Source organism: Carex rostrata, chromosome 16 (genome assembly GCF_964058835.1).
Source record: "Carex rostrata chromosome 16, lpCarRost1.2, whole genome shotgun sequence".
NCBI lineage: Eukaryota > Viridiplantae > Streptophyta > Magnoliopsida > Poales > Cyperaceae > Carex > Carex rostrata.
In genome coordinates, this window is record NC_135933.1 from 1,055,015 (window position 1) to 1,073,138 (window position 18,124).

The window sequence follows — 18,124 nt, forward strand, 5'->3', positions numbered from 1 at the left end:
GCAAGAAAATAATTCTTTCCCTTCCCCATTCAGCGCTGGATGTTTCTGAATTGATTAATTTGCTCTAACTCTTATATATATATCGATTTGATTTTGTTGTGATAAGAAAGCTGGAGCAAGTTTGGTATACTTATAGGCTGGCAATTTATTGAAATGGGCATTGTGTGAATGATTTAACGAGAGAACATGGATTAATTAATTACATAATATATATTCAAGGTCAGGATGCCTTTGGTTAGGCAGTCGAAATTCGCAAACAAAAATATATATATATTATTTGTACCAACTTATTAGCTTCCTTCTTCCTAGCTATAAAGTCTAGGGTTTAGAATTGTTGACTGGATCGAAAGAAGATCAATCATTAATTAGCTTTTCTTTCTTTGACTGCAATTTCCGTGCTGGTTTCAAAAATGTAAGAAGATTTTTTAAAAAGATGGTCTGGATTTTGCAAACATGCCTATAATTATTCTTGTGATTTCAAGCGTGCACTTCTTCTTATCCACGTACGCAATGTTCTCGAATGTATAATTACAAAGTAGTATTTTGGATAGTTCCACCGCACCTTCAAAATTTCATCTTATAATAAGTAGTCTTTCATTTTTTTTAATTATAATAATCACCTTTGTAATAAGTTTCCGATATCTGATATTCACCCCTATTTGCCAATTTTATTTTGATTTTTTGAAAATATAAAAATTAATCTAAAATTTTTGCATGTAAATTCACCACTTGTAAAGTAGATGAATTTCAATGACTTAGATTTGTCATTTGAAATCAATATAATATATTTTGGAATTAAATTCACTAAACACCTTGGTGAGCTTAAGAACACCCTAGTTCTATTCATATATATATATATGTGCAGAGCTAGGGTGTTCTTAAGCTCACCAAGGTGTTTGGTGAGCTTAACTTCAAAATCTATTAAATTAATCTAAATACATGCTACAATAAGCAATAGTAGAGTATGGATAAGGTCAATTCTTAGTAGAGAGTAGAACTAGGGTGTTCTTAAGCTCACCAAAGTGTTTGGTAAGCTTAACTCCAAAACCCATCAAATCGGTTTCAAATGACGAATCCGAACTGTTGAAATTCGCCTACCTTACGAGTGATCCGTCTACATGTGAAAATTTTAAACATTTGAATTAGGGCTGTCAAAAAAGCTCGCGGCTCGTGGCTCGCTCGTGGCTCGCCTCTAGCTCGCTCGCTAACAGCTCGCTCGGTAGTGGACCGAGCTGTTAACGAGCCAGCTCGGCTCAGGCTCGGGCCAAAATGAACGAGCTGAGCTAGGGGTCAGCTTGGACCGGGCCAGCTCAGCTCGTTAAGCTACAGTGAATTTAGGGTTTAGTCCCGTATAATTTCAAGTCCAGTCCCATTTTTAAAGGCGCAATTATGCAAAATTGATGTATTTTCGGTTTGGGAAGAAAGGATATGGCTTTAGTTGCTTGAAGATGTGCCTGCTGGACAATTTCTTAAATTTTTTGAATGAGATTTCTTATTTTTTATTTTTGAATTTGTATAATAACAGCCCAATAAAGCCCAACGAGCCAGCTCGTCAGCTCGCGAGCTAGCTCGGGCTGGCTTGTCACAAGCTGAGCCAGAGGTTTTGGCTCGGGTGACCTAGGTCCAGCTCGCTCGGTCCAGGCTCGGGCCAAAATAAACGAGCTGAGCTAAGGCCCAGCTCGGCTCGAGCCAGCTCGTTTACAGCCCTAATTTGAATTAATTTAGTATAAAGTCAAGCGGTCAAAAAACGTTCAAAAAATGAATGCACTAAAATTAATTTATTAACCTTCTAATTTTGACCGATTAACTTTATACTATATTAATTCAAATGTTTAAAATTTTCACATGTAGACGCATCACTCGTAAGGTAGGCAGGTTCCAATGGTTCGGATTCATCATTTGAAACCGAATTGTTGGATTTTGAAGTTAAACTCATCAAACACTTTGGTGAGATTAAGAACACCCTAGTTCTACTCCTTAATAGATATATAATAAGCCATAAAATATATCCAATTGAACCGTATGGGACCCATTTTACACTGGTCATGTTTGATTGTAGATTAAACAGTGGAATAAGGACTTTAGGCTTTACACATTCCGCCAAACGTGGTTTAGTTGAGCCGGACTATGATGGAATAAGCCGATCTTTAGGCTAGCTTAAATTGGTCTAAACTAACCCACCTCTCTAGGTGGTTTAATTTTATTTGGATATGAGACCTAACTTTTCATTATTTTTATTATTTTCAATTATTTTTTAAAGAATGTAAAATAAACAATTAATTTTGTTTCCATTTAAGCGTAAATAAACCTATAACTTTATCAATTATAAAATCAACAATTTTTTTTAAAAAATGACACAAATTTCTCAATTAACAAAAATATGCAATCTAGAAAATTATTAAATAAAAAAATATTTTTTGAAATTGTACTACAAACAAATAATTTCTTTGTTCAACAACCCAATATATTTCTGACAAAATAAATTGTAGTACATGTAAGTTTAATTAAACAAGATTTACTAAATGCAATGTGTATCTCTAATATATAGAATTAATTTATACATAACTCATTTTCTTGTACAATATCTTTCAATCAAAATGAATAAAAAAAAATACAAAGAATAGTTTTATTATTGATATTACAAATTTTGTAATATCAAATCATGCTTTAAGCCATTAAATTATTATCAAACAAGGAATAATTTTAGGCATCAACCAAACATAAATAATTTAGATCGGTCTAAGTTAGAATAACCAAATTAGACTTCATTAGTTAATTTAGTCCACAACCAAACATCACCATAGGTATAGGATTTGAGTTTCTTCACATTGTTTACTTAGAATTATGATCTTTGAGCAAGTACTGTGTTGTACTTAATTTAAGGGCATGTTAATAATTATTTAGAATAAAATTGTCTCCAGTTTTTTCATTAATATGTTGCTATTAAATTAAGTGAATTATATATGTTAATTAAAAAATCAGGATAATTTATGAGGCATGCTAATAATTATTTAGAATAAAATTGTCTCTAGTTTTTCCATTAATATGTTGCTATTACGTAGGTGAATTATATATGTTCAAAAAAATTGAGGAAGTACGCGTATACACGTATAATTAGGGCTGGAAACAAACCAAACCAAATCAAATCTACCTAAGGTTCGAGTTCGGGTTCGAATTAATTTCAAACCAAACTGGTTTGAAATTGAAACTAGATTTCAAACTGAATAGACCAGCTCAAGTTTGGTTCGGTTACAATTTCGAACTAGTTCGGTTTGATTCAAAAATAGTTCAAAATGAGATCTGATTTTAAACAATCCATTAAACAAAGTGCAAAAACCTAAATTAAATAGAAAATAGCACATCTAAAGCACAGTAAGAAAAGAGAAGAAAAAAGCAGAACTGTATCAAACAACCAGAAATAAGACAGAAGGGCTAAGTGGGATATAACAGATTCAACAACATGTTCTGATATATGACACCCATTTTCACTGCCTTTCGTATCAATTGCACATAACTTAAAGCTAAGAAAAAGAAAATCATTAATTCAAATAAGTAACTTTTACAAACTTGTTCCTTGCAAATATACCAGAAATAAATAATGGGAAGAAGGTTAAAGTGGAATTCAGTATACTTCCATTTTCATGTATTTCAGTTGCATATTTGTCAGTGGAAGAAAAAAAACAATGAAGCCTGAAAACTACACAGCAACCAAACATATGTATTAATTCACAGCAATCCTAGAGAAGGCGGAGGAGAGACGGCCGGAGAGAGCCGTCTAGGCTGGAGAGAGGAGCGATGGCCGGAGAGACGGCCAGTCGCCGAGAGTATCGGCTAGGTTTTAGAGTGAGAGGGAGAATGAGTCAGGGAGAGGCAGGTTATTGAGATATGAGATGAGAGCGTCCAGCATTGGCTAGGTTAAATTAGGATTCTATTTTGTGTTTTAATTTCATCATGTAAATGAATGACCAGTGTTATTATAAAATTCGAACCATAAAAGTTCGCAAACCCATTTCGATCGAACCAGACCCAGTTCGAATTTGGTTCGATTTAATTTCGAACCGAATTGGTTTGATTCGTTTCAGAACGAACTAATTTTGAATCGAATTAAACTCGAATCAAACCCGAATCAAACTCGAATCGAATTACGAACTATGATTTTTTTTTGCCAGTCCTACGTAAAAACCCTGTTAAAAAATGGAACTTCATGTATACCATTAAAAACTTAATTACGTATCTTTCCTCTAAATTTTGAAATTACGTATTCCACCCTTTAAACTTTTAAAACTCACAAATGTACCCATTTAATTTTTTATAATGAAACTCATTTGAAATTTATAAAATACCCATTTTGCCCAATTTATTAAATACATATAAAACTTGTAGCTTGTTTAAGATAAACGTTAGTCTTATATTTGATCAGTTTTGAGAGCAAAATGAGTATTTTATAAATAGTGAAGGATATAATGGGTATCTAATGACTCTAAATGAGTACTACTAACTTTTAGTATATAAAATATATACTTAGTTACCCTAATTCTACTTTGTCGGATTACAAGCGCATAATCCTACTGTGCAGTAGTGTCGGGTGTCGATCCACAGTGATAGATCTATAAATATTTAACAAGGTAACACTAGTCTAGGTTCTTCGGGTTGTTTGATTGCGTGATATTTAAAATAATTAATTAATAATAATAATAGTAAAGGGTGATTTTACAGTTTACTCTGGCAAAGTATAAGTAGAGATGTTAATTGCTGTAAGCTAAGAATAGGGAGCCTCTAGGATTTTAGATGAAACCTTCTAATTATTTCAAAATATATTTATGGCATTCATGTCTACGCGGTACTGTCACTAACCCGCATACGGTATAGACCACCCCGCAGACAGAGCCACATACTGGTACTATTATTCCCTGCGGATGCCTTGGTTCAGTTCTATGAGTATTTGAAAGGTTCTCTGACTCTAAGGTTGGCTTGTGGGGAACAATTTAGATTGTCACAGGATGTAATATAATTAAACCACTCACACTAATCTAATTAATCACATTCACATATTACTCGCTAAGTAATAACCCTAAACCCTACTTATTACAAGTAATAAATAAATTCCTAATTATAATTCGAGATGAGATTTAATCTATATCCTGCCAAGGGAGCCCACTAGATTCTAACCCTAGTCTTTGAACTGTTGCCAAGTCTCGTTAGCCGAAGTGCTCAGTACTTACTCGTATACGTCTGTTACCATATACAATGGCCTTACACCTATTGGTATGTGGAGGACATTGGCGTATAGTAGACAGAACTATGTATGCAATGATATATTTCAATATCATTCAAAGAATAACAAAATCTCTAATAGACATAAAAGAAAAATAAATATAATAAAGAGATAATATATAATTCATTACATTCGAACCTTAGAGAGGAGAAGCTTAGCTACTCAAAGCCATAACAAAATAAAAGAAGTAAAATAAGAAAGAAATAGCCTAAAATCTAGTGGAAACAGAAACCTTTTTCTTAGATGACGTCTTCTTCTTTCGCCTTGGACTTCGAGCGCTTTTCATTCTCCAACTCCAGAATTTACACGCACTATTCTACTGTAATCTATGGACTTATACGACTAAAACATGCACACTAAATCCTATTACATGAGGGGTTTATATAATTATCCTAAGCATGTAGTCAAGGAGAACATGGAGGCGAATTTTAGCCTCTTATGTCATATTTAGAGATCCAATTATAGATTTCTTCCAAAAATGTAGCGCTAAATGTAAACTTCTAATCATAATAAGGCCTGCCACATCTGTAGGTTCGTCCTTCCAGACGGTTGCTACTTAACGACTGAGATTTAATCCGAACTAGACAGTCCACGGATCCAATCCATATGCCCTTACGGCCTCAGCTTATACCCGCATAAGGTATAGCTTACACCGTACGGCAGTCTGACTTAGCTGAATTTTCAGTATTTCACTATGTTGCTTGTTGTGCAATTCGTGTGAGGTGTTTGCATACTCCATGTGATGCCTTATTTTGACGCTTCCTTCAGAATTGGCCTAAATATAACATTTTTACTCTGTTTTCGGCTTAAATTGGCAACTTTGTCTAAAACCTTCCAAAATAGCCTAACAACACGTTTGCGGTGAATAATTCAAAAAAATGGATACTTTGCATACGCTTTTTCACCATTTTCCGTACTAAAAAGTAGTGATTTTCACTATATAAATTGGCGTTATCAGTATCTTATAAGATTGACATTTTTCTTAAACAAATTACAAATGTTTTATGCTTTTAATAAATGATAAAAGAAGTATTTTATAAATTTCAAATGAGTTTTAATGTAAAAGATAATAAAATGGGTAAATTTATATGTTTCGGAAGCTTAGAAGGGAAAATGCGTAATTTCAGATTTTAGAGGGGGGAGTACGTAATTTTGAAGTTTTCGAGGGGTATACGTGAAATTCCCTCTAAACAAACTACAAATCTTGAAGCTTAACAACTAGATGATCACAAAATTAAATAATTTTAATTGCATGCATTGAATTAGATGAATATTTATTAGTAAACTATAATTAGTCATTAATTATTCTCACATATGATCATATGCTTCTAAATATTTTAGTTTTTACTAATAAATATTCATTAATTAATATTTTAAGTAAAATTAATTTGATGTATATAGTATATAGAACTAGAGTGTTCTTAAATTCATTAAGTTTTTTTGTGAACTCAACTTTAAAATATATCGGGTTGACTTCAAACAATAAATCCAAACCGTTGAAATCCATCTACCTTAATGAGTGATGCATATATCTACATGCAAATTTTTTAAAATTTTCAAACTAATTTTGTATAGAGTCAAGTGGTCAAAAAATAAATGCATTAAAATTAATTTGTAGACCTTCTAATTAATTTGGACCGATTGATTGACTTCTTACTAAATTAATTCGAAAGTTTAAAATTTTCGTATGTAAATGCATCACTCGTAAGGTATAGATGGATTACAACAGTTTAGATTCGTCGTATGAAGCCAATCTAATAAGTTTTAGAGTTAAATTCACAAAGAGACTTGGTGTACTTGAGAATATCCTAGCTCTACTCCAATGTATGATATTAATTAATTACGTTCTCATGTGATCATCTATTAAAATTTATATATTTTTGTCATTGTATTCAATTTAAATCATGTAATGGTATTTCTTAATTTAAAAATTAAACTTTTTACGTAATACATTTTTTCATTTTTAGACAATCCTAATAAAATATTAAATAGTCAAAATTGAATAGTTATGGTTGGGGTCTTGGAAATAAATCTGCTGCGATTTCAAAATTCCTGCAATCCCTGCAATTTTTCTTTGAAATTTGTGCATTTTAAAATGTGAAGGCAGAGATTTAGAATCGCAGCAGATTTATTTTCTGGGGTCTTGGGAATGAGTGCGTATTCTCTGAGATATCTTATATTTATATCTCATATTTTGCGTGACCGATGTGTCCAGTGTCTATTCGGGGGTGACGTAGGAGGCTAGCATTATTTGAGCTTTGAGATTCACACAGAACGTATTGAAACGGTTGAGATTTTTCAAAAAGTCGCGCAAAATATGAGATATGTCAGAGGATGCGAATTCCTTGGGGATTGGGGTCACAAGCGTTAACCCTTTTTTTTTTTTTTTTTTTTTTTTGTAATTTTCAAAAAGCGCAACTCACCTCCAACCTTCCGACACATTCTTTTGAATTTTCCTCTCACGGGAATCAACTTTTTCCAAAAGCATTTTCTTCTCCTTCCAAATGATTCCGTTCTCCTCCTCTTTCATGGGACCTTAATTTATCATAACATTTCATGTAAAGAAAACCCGACATGCTATTAATTATCAAAACCTTATTCCAATTGAGTTAAGATAGTCCTTCATGGCATTAACATTAGTTTATCCGTACATATTCTTGTAAATTGCTGCATCCCTTTGAACAGAAAAGAGGCGCTAATTAAGACTCTAACGTGGAGCCCCTGCTCTGCTACTGCCAGGAAGCAAACAAATAGAAAGTAGTTGCACAGCAGAAATCACATAAGACTTGTAATTATAATTACGCACATGGTTTAGTAAGCAAACGGTTGAGATTTTGATTAAGCTGTTGTGGCAATGAACAATGGTTTAGTAATGAATAATGAATGATTAATGATGAAGCAAAACCTAGTTAGGCAGAGACGGAGAAGAAGGAGTGTAAAATCAAAATCAAATGTTAGGCAAGTCTACTCATGGTTTTTTCTACTCTCATATTATTTGTTTATACCGAAATGAAGCGTACCCCAGCAGCAAAGCTTTCACCAGAAAGGCAGAAAGTGCAACTTTTATGAACAAACTAATTAAGTCTAAAGTTCTCTCTCAAGTTCAGTACAAGTACAACTGTACCAGAAAGAGTAATTCACTACCCAGCTTAATTCTCCTTTCCCTCGCCGCTCTTATCTGTATCATTTCATCTCATCGATTGTATTACACAAAAAGTTACTCTACGTTATTAAATATAAATTTGGGATAAGGACGGAACTAGAAAATCTTAATAGGAGGGTTAAAAATTAAAATATAAAAATTGTGATTAGTAAGAATTGAACTCAAGTTCTTTTTAATACTACATAAACTCTTACCTCTTACCACTAGACTAAAGTTAACATGTAATCATTTATGAAGGGCCTAGAGTATAAAAAATATTTTAAAAAAATAAATTTTAATTAAATTATAGTATATATAACTAATATTATAAAATGAGCCACCTTTTTATTGGTTTAAAATCCGCCTCTACCATAAAGAGTGGGGGTTTGTGGACAATCCACACTTGTTTAGTTGACATTTGAGAAGAAAAGAAGAAGAACGGTACCTGATCTTCTCGCTCGGCTGATCTGCTATGTTTCAAACTTAGAAACTAGGATATTCAGCCCAGGATCTCTGTCTCATGAGACAACCGTAGATGGCGTACAATCAGTTATCAACACTTTGCTAAATCTGATGATACGTTGTTTTTATCACGGCATGTGTCATGTATCGATCATATGAAGTGTTTATTAGTGTGATCGAAAATAATATATCACTAGTATCGTATTCGTGCGTTGCAACGGGGACATAATATAAGAAAAATTTATAAAAAAATATATCAATGAAAATAATAATTATTCAAAAATTAAGAGACTTGTTAAGAATTTATATAATTCTGTATTTTTAATTAATTTAAATCGTGATCTCTGATAATAATTTGATGATATGATGATTCTTTATTTTTAAGTACCAATAATATCAAACAATAGCTCGATTCGATTCTAATATCAAATATCGTATAATAATTCAATATCGACATATAATATGATATCAAAAAACACAAATAAAAAGTGTTATCGTGTGTATATATAAAATATATATACACACACACACACACACACATTATAAGAGAAATACACACAAGTTCCGATTTAGATTCTTTTTTGTTTTTCAATTTAGAATACACACACGTTGATATGTTTTATATTGGAAATATATTCTAAATTGCTCACAACAATATTTATAGAAACAAAGAAAGAGAAGTAAGAAGAAAAAAATGATTTCCCTTGTGATCCGTATAGAAACGAAGAAGTAAGGAAACAAAGAAATAAGAAAATGGGAGGTGGAGTATGCTCAATTGAAGATGAGAAATATGAAAGCAAAGAAATAAGAAAATATAGATGTTGTTCGTGCAATAATCTTTTCCGTCTATTTGACTAATTTGCAAAAACATACAATTATTGAATTTTACAATTTCTTCTATTTTTGAAAGATATGTAGGTTCAAGTTAAATGAAATTGCATTATGGAATACTTGGACTGAAGAAATAATAAAGACTCTTATCAAGAATATAAATTGTAAAATCAGAAGCTTGGTAAAGTAAGTTTGAGGCTATTTAAACAGGGACAAACGTTACTAAAACGTTGGTAACATTTATAAAAACGTTATAATGTTTTAGACTATCAGAACTGCTGAAGCACAGATGTACATAATCAACTTGAAACGTTAAAACGTTTTATCAAACGTTGTAACGTTTCAGGAATGTCAGAACATTAAGTACAGCTGTATCAAATTCAAAATCACGTCACAAATGTTACAACGTTTATAAAAACATTGTAACGTTTTAATTAATTCTGAGCTTCAGAAATTCCTATTTTGATCAAGATTTTTACAGTGCAAAACGTTATAGAAACGTTATACAATCGTTACAACGTGTTTGATCGATTAGCTGAGCTGTCAGAAAATTGAAACCCTAAATCGCATTTTGAACTAAATAGGGCTTTGGGTTTTCTTCCCAAACTATCTGAGCCGACCCTAAACTTCTAAAAAACAATTTTCTGAGAGCTTAGCTTACTCCATTGTTGTGAGAGTTTAAAACTTCAAAATCCCTCAAACAACCTCAAACCCACTTCACTAATCTTGATCTAGATTAGGTTAGAGTGATCTATTGAGTGTTTCTCTTGAGTTTCTAGACAATCGAGACCTTGTTCTCATCTCTTTGAGTTGGCTGTTTGACTTCCCGCTTGGTGTGTAAGGGCTCAATAGTTCACAAGTTGTAATCCTTTCATATTGGGTAATAAAAAGGCGCACCCACAAGAGGTTGTGAAGCCCCGGAGACGTATGCCTTTGTTTTGCCGAATTCCGTTAACATCCCGCGTGTCAAATTTCTATAAACTCATCTATTTACTTTCAATTGCAATTTAATTTCAATTTTTGAGCAATTTAGAGGTGCATTTATTGTAACAATAGAAATATATCGCTAAATTTCAGAGTCTGTTCAATTTAATTGTAACGTATCGTGTGGTAACACATGTAATGTGTATGTTTTTAACTAAATTTAGACTTCTATACAAAAAATAGATGCATTTAATCAAAAATAAATAAATTATGTAATTTGAGGGCAGAGATTAAATTCTAAGTTTCATCTTTCAATCATAGCCATTGACGGATCGGACACCCAACGTATACTTAATAATGAAATGGAGATACAAAAAATGACCTTATCACATCATATCATGTGACCAACATACTTTTTTTTTTTTTAATTTATTTTACAATATTTTCTAATTTCTTTAGCCTCTCATTTTTTTTTAAATTTTCTTCTTCTTCGAACTAACTTCAATTCTAGAAAAAAAAAAAACTAAATGTGATTAATTATGTCACATGTAATTATGACATATTGACATGATCACATTTAATGTGATGTGACTATCTTCTATCATTTTTATCACGTTACATAAAAAAAATATTAAGTCACGTCCTATTTTTTCTTCATATCTCCAGCAAAATATTCAATTTTTTTTGTTGAGGACTTATATGTAATATGAATTTTACAATTAGAAGTCTAACAAGTTAACAATATTATAGCAGACACTTAGTGCAAAACGGACTCATTACGTATTGAAAACAAAAATGTAAAACGCAGCAGAACCAACACGCTCAAGAAAGTACGTGGAGATGTGTCTGCCACACCTGCCACTCGAGTGGGCTCGTGCCGCTGGCACCTTCATCATGCTCTCCCTCCACTTCAATCTGATCACTGTCAGCTCAAAAATGATATCTTCTCCTCAGTTTGCGCCCTCTTCGTGCTCTCTTCTCGACTCCTCCTACCTTGGGAGCCACTAAGTCCACTCTTACTTATCCGATCACAGCTGCATCCGCAGCCCTTGGTATGAAAATTCATTCTCAGTCAATTAATTTTTTGGTGAGTTGTAACCTAATAAGTCAGAATAATTAAGTATCTCGTTTGTGATACTAGAATTGAATACTTAGTTAAAATTAGCTGTAAGACAAATGATGAGATCACTCCAGTTAATTTTGTACCCATTCAATCTGACCACGTGAAATTAAGGAAGTGGTGCTAGCTAGGTGTTGTTCAGTCAAGTGGTTAAGGAAGAAAATATATATTTGAGAGCCATGAACCAAAAAGATCTGAAGCTACAATTGGTGCTTTGGTAGAAGGGATAAGGCCTGAGTGTGAATCAACTCATGTTGATAAACAAAGTAGAGCCCATGTAGAGGTCATTTCGACTGACTGTGTACCAATTCAAGCTGATATAGTTGTTTCTCTGTCTCTTTTTCTCTGTCACGTATTGATTTTGGTACTTGAACTTGCATGTTCTATTACAAACATCTAATGGTTACCTTTTTTTTATAGTATGAATTCTCTTATATACAGGGAGGCGGACGGCAGACCAGGTATTTAAACATGCTTCATGTATTTTCTAAACATTGTCAAAATAGTTCATATAATTAGTTTAGCAAATTATAAATTTCCCATCTTTCTTATATTATCGAGTCGTTTCAGATTTTGAAACATGCTGTATAACTAAAAAAGTTTGGTACTAAAAACTTATACTCAGAATTTCTTTAGTTCTTCTAGCCTTTTTGTTTATTGATTTTTGCATAGTGTGTGCTATAATTTTAATATGAACCATCTGGTCAGATCAGACAGTTCAGATCAAACATGTTTTCTTTTGTGAAAATCAAGGTGAAATAATTTGCATAGCGTGTGCCATAGTTTTAACATTGACCTTTTAATTTTGAATGGGTATTCTTGGGAACAATGACAGCCAGACGCCAGCATAGTGACAATTTAATAGTTCGGGAAAGGTTCGGCAGAGTCAAAAATTCGTGATTCGGGTATAATTCGGGTATAATTCGGAAATAATTTGGAAATAATTCGTTTTTGTAAACACCAAATCAGTATAATTCGGGTATAATTCAGGAATAATTCGGAATTATAAATTGAGTTTATATCAGAAATTAGACCCATTAATATATGATATTAAAATTTTGGACTTTTGAACTTCCGTTTATATAGAATTAGGCCCATCAAATAAACAAGCCCATAAAAACTGGGAGCAAAAACCTTGTCCGGTTTCTACTTCCTGCCGCCACCTTAATCCCACATGCAAGAAATAAAGTAAAGAGGGCGCTAAGGTTTCTATAAAACAAGGTTGAGTGCACGAGGGATAGATACCACTTGGACTTGGTCAAAGAGTCATCTTTTCAAGGAGACTCGTGGCCTGCTGGCAGCCTGGCAGTGGCCCAAAAAATAATTTTTTTAAAGTATTATGTAAATCGCGAATGATTCGTGAAATCCGCGTTTTATTCGTATAATCCGCCGTTTTATTCGTAAAATTCGCGTTTTATTCGGTATTCGGTCAACCGAATAGTTCGCTATTCGGTGCGGTAACCTCATAAAAACGTTTTATTCGCGAATTAAACGCGAATAAAACGCGTATCTGGTTACTATGGACGCCAGTGCTATGGTAGGCAACATTTAAAACTCTTCAACCCAATCATACTTCTTTTGGTTCTCGAAGGACCAAAATAAGAATGTGAATAGTCTGCCTAGTAGTATCCTGTGCAGACCTTGTTATTATTTGATATCAGTGTTCTAAATAGCTAGCTATAGCTTTTTCGGACCATAAACGTTAAGCTATGAGATAAAAGTGCGCTAACTCAGCTACAACCGCTATAGCTATAATAGCTGACCGCTATTACAGCTATGTGCGACATGCTATAGCTACTGCTATGCTACATAGGCTATTTTTTGCAATTTATATGGACTTATGTACTTCTATTCGTATTTCTAATGATACATGGTATTCTACGATAAGTATACTAAACCAAACTATGTGCTTCTGTTTTTATTTGTGGTCTATTCTCTCATTCGATATCGAGAAATATTCAAATATTAATTCTTCATTTTGATTACTCTTTATATAGTATTCATTTGTAAAATTATTATCGTTTGTTTCAACTGAAAGCTAATTTTGATTAGTATTATAATATATAAAATGTTTAAATATGTATATTGATTTCATTTACATTATAAAATTAATTGCTCTTCGTCTATTATAATATGTAATACTATGAAGTATGAAATATTAAATAATGTTACTTTTTAGATCTTTTTTTTCTCTTCTTATTTGTGTAATTGATAAAAAGTATAGACTTAGATTAGTTATTGCCTCAATTTTCCAATATTGATTATGTTAATAATTAGTAGAAATATAGAATATAAAATTTAAAAAGGTAAAATCGCTATATATGATAGCTTCCGCTATAGCTACGCTATTCACCATAGCTTTTTTTTTTTTGTCTCCTCGCTATACTGCTATAATCATTATTTAGAACCTTGTTTGATATAACAATTATAAAAACACAAATTACATGGAATTAACTACTAATAAACAAATGCACCCAATCTTTTATTGAACATAATTTTGGTTATAAACAACAGTTTATTAGAAGGGACTATAGAAGAGGCCAAGAAATGTAACAAAAAGAGAAAGTAAAGGACTTAAATTCGAATCTTGCATAGTTTGAACACTACAAAGATGTTTTCCAGAAGAATTTACAGGACTTCTTAACCAAGAGTTTCAGTAACAGTACCATTTCTTTTCCAATTGGTGAGGGTAAAAACCATCAATATTGCAGAAAAGACAGACCTGAAAGGAAAAGGCTCCTTGAATAATAGATGAAAGAGATAATTTCGAATGTAAAATTTGGAATGTATTCGGAATTGTACATTATGAGAAAGCGTCCAGGCAGCACAAAAACAGATTGTTTGCACTGCACTTTTCTTTATCTTGAGCAGTGGGATCAGGAAAAATAATTGAATCTGTTTCTTTGTTAAAAACAAATGAGAATCGTCTTAATCAGCATAAATATTACACAAGTGGCACCCAATCCGTGAGATTTCTATCAATATAGAATGAAGTATAATAAATAAAGATGAGGTCCATAATTCTGTGCTGATAGCAGTACAAAACAAAACCAGAAAATCAGAACAATTGGCTCAATTTGCTTCAAGAAGAAACATACTTTATATGTTTGACATAACAAAAGCACTAATATAACAAACAAACATTTATTACGACAACACAAATTTGGCAGTGTACAGTTCTTGGTTTGTTAAGGTACCCGATTATCCGGTCCCGATCCGGTACGGAACCAGCTACTAGATGATATAACTAACACTCAGCATTAGAACACCACTCAAAATAAATTTATCTTTCCATATGCATGTAAATGATAACCTCATACACTCATCTCTCCACACTTTCAATCGCCCATTCACTTGTGCCTTTCTAAAGTACGACACCTCTATTTATAGGTAGATATGTGGTAAAAATGTAGTAAGAAAATATCTAGATATATAAATAAAAAGGTATTTATAGATACTTTCTACAATATGTACATGTTTTGGCTCTTACAACATATCTAAAGGAAACATTTAGTGGTAAACAATGTATCTAGCTTTCTAGAAATACAAGTTAATGTTATGGATCTCGAATTTGTACCATTAAAATCGGTGATGAATCTCTACAATAATAAACAAAAGAATACAAAGCATAATTTAAGAAAGGGTAACATCAGAGAAAATGAATTCATAGCACTGAATTACCAAGCAAACCCCGATCAAAATCAGATCATATGACCTGTCCTAACCCAAGAGCAAAACATTTCTAACGCTCGAAGATGTTTACTTAGCACGAAATGCAGGCCCCGTGAATAATAAATCCCATGGGGCCTTCTTGTCAGTGACTACTGTAACAGAGGCTGTGCCAGAGGTAAAAGGATATACACAATCATAAGTTCAACATTCACCTGACTGAACAGACTAAACAGATCAGGACCCACATATACCAACCTAGTCTTTTTTTCAATCCTGTGCTTTTCTCCACTCCACCATGTGAGTCCTTTATGGACCACAATTTATATGAGGTCTATCTCATGCCTTTCATATAAGTTCTATTATTTAATTGAAAGTTCCAAAACTTAGAGCAAGCTGACAAAGTAATGTACACTTCAACAACCTAAAAGACCATAGACACAACCATAAATCACAGGTTAGGTTAGAACAACCAAAAGCACACTATAAAGCAAAAATGTACACACTATTTGTTGAATCATTTAGTTATGTGCTGTTCGCCCAGACTGACAGTAATAATACAAAAAAATAATGACACTAACAACATAAGACAAAATGAAAAATCTATAATTTAATGTTACAAAGAAGTAAATTCATATTTTCTTTTAAAAAGAAAAGAAAAAAAAAAACTACCTCCGGTAGTTGAATCAAGTGTTTGTGCCCTTGAGATCCTGAAGTACCTGCATGACTTGTTCTTTGACGAGCTCTATTCTTTGCAAATAGACCTCCAGCTCAAGTATGTGCTGCTGTCTCCATTTGTCATCACTGCTCTTGCCGGGCGGACAGGTGGGCATGGGGCCCAGACCAGAATGCCCGAAAGAGCTAGCTCCTCCAATTGCAGAGCTGACTAACTCCTTAAAGAGAGGAGACAAGCAGCTGCGAAGTGCCTCTTCAATAGCAGCCCCAGAGGGAATAGAGGGAACAATGGGCGGGGGAACAGGACTGACAGCGTCAGCAACAGCAGCAGCAGCTTCATGGTATGTTGGTGGTGACACGGAAACAGGAACTGCTGCAGTGATAGTAAGGGAAGGCGGAGGAGGAGGGAATGTTTCCTGTTGCAAGCGCCTCCTGCCACGCCTACCAGAGGATCGAGAATGGGGCTTGGCAGGGTCAGATTCAAGATGAAGATCCGGATGTGCTGCTGTGGAGGGAGTAGCGAAGGAGGAGAAGGAGAAGGAGAAATCCAATTCATCGGAGGGGGCAGAAGCAGAGGGGTGGTCAACCGCAAGGTCAAGGTCAACGTGAGAGGAATCAGAAAGACCTTGGCCTTGGCGCTTGTTTGCGGGTCGCCAGATGTGGCGCGCAATGTCGAAAATGGCCTGCTCGTGGGGGCTGCGGAAGGAGAAAGAGGGGCCCTTGGAGCGCATACGGGCCGCGCAGTTGCGGTACTTCTTCTTGAGGCGGCGCAGCTTTTCAATGAGCTGGTTCTTCGAGAAGTCGAGATGCAGCTGCTGCCTGATCTCCTCGTAGAACGGCCCCGTGTCATACTGGTGCGACGCGAACGTCGTTCCCCGGCGCCGCGTAAACTCCAGGAAACCCCGCAGGATCCGGATCTCCTCCTCATCTGTCCACAGCCGCTGGAACAGCCGCCGGGATGCTGCCGCCATCGACTCCTCCCTTTCTGCTCTTCTCTGGCTATCGCCCAAAGACGGAGACATCGAGCTCACCGGTTCTACCACTTGCACTTTTCCGTTCCCGTTTCCGTTTCCTCTTCCTTCTCCATCTCGTCGGTCTTGACTAGAATTGGGGTTAGTTGGGTTCCGATCAGGCGATAGCACGCGGATGGGGATGGGGATGGGGATGGAGGGATTGGCACTGCTACTGGCAAGGAGCGTTCCACCCGCCTGCTCGCCTTTAGAGGGGCACGCGCTCTCGTCAGCTTCCGATTCATCGCCTTCCAATTCTTCGCCGTCCGTCTCTGTCTCTGATTCTTTATCTTCGTCATCGTCGTCGTCTTCACCCGCGATTGTTCGCTGATCCTCTTCCTCCGCCATAATTCCTTTCTTTATTTAAACTTTTTCTCGCTTATTTTCTTTTTTTACTTTTTCGCTATTTTGTTCTGGTTTTGTGATTTGCTTGAAGAGTTTGGCCCAAAAACCGAAACAAAAAGTGTGTTTAAGGGATTATTTATTTACAGATTAAAGAGGGATTGGGGTCGTTGGACTTGGGATGGGGTTTGGTTGGGTTTGGTTAGCTGATAAGATCAAGACCTGGTTGGGGTTTGGTTGCGCAAGTTTGAGGGTTGACCTGACCCACTCTGCTTAGTCTGTGTATTATACAAATTAAAATGACCTCGTATTGTTCAATAAAATATTGTATTATATACTACATGCTTCAACACAGGGTCTACTCGTCCGCACGAACATAATTTTGTTTCATGTTTTGCAAAAAAAATGATTAATTTATCATCTTTTGATAAATAAAAATTTAATATTTGAGAGGCCATAAGAACTATTAACAAGTTTTGATGAATTTTGTCCTCCATACGCAAAATAGAACTTGTGAAATCCAAATTCATCGATCGGGACTGGACACGAGCGGAAATAGAAGACAATGCAATCATGCAACTTGAGTACTTGACACAAAGAAGGTCGGGTCACAAATATCTTTTGCAAAAAGGTTCGATTTGACGAGAATCAGACAATGGAAAAGACGTATAATT

At 34.4% G+C, this 18,124-nt stretch overlaps 1 protein-coding gene across 1 annotated transcript; it reads right to left on the reverse strand.

The window, feature by feature from the left end:
- Window positions 1-15,931: 15,931 nt before the first annotated feature.
- On the reverse strand, window positions 15,932-17,660 carry LOC144567071 (putative transcription factor At5g28040). Its single transcript, XM_078317116.1, has one exon. It carries the CDS (start codon window positions 17,454-17,456, stop codon window positions 16,110-16,112), a length of 1,347 nt encoding a protein of 448 aa, XP_078173242.1. The 5' UTR covers window positions 17,457-17,660; the 3' UTR covers window positions 15,932-16,109.
- Window positions 17,661-18,124: the final 464 nt, after the last annotated feature.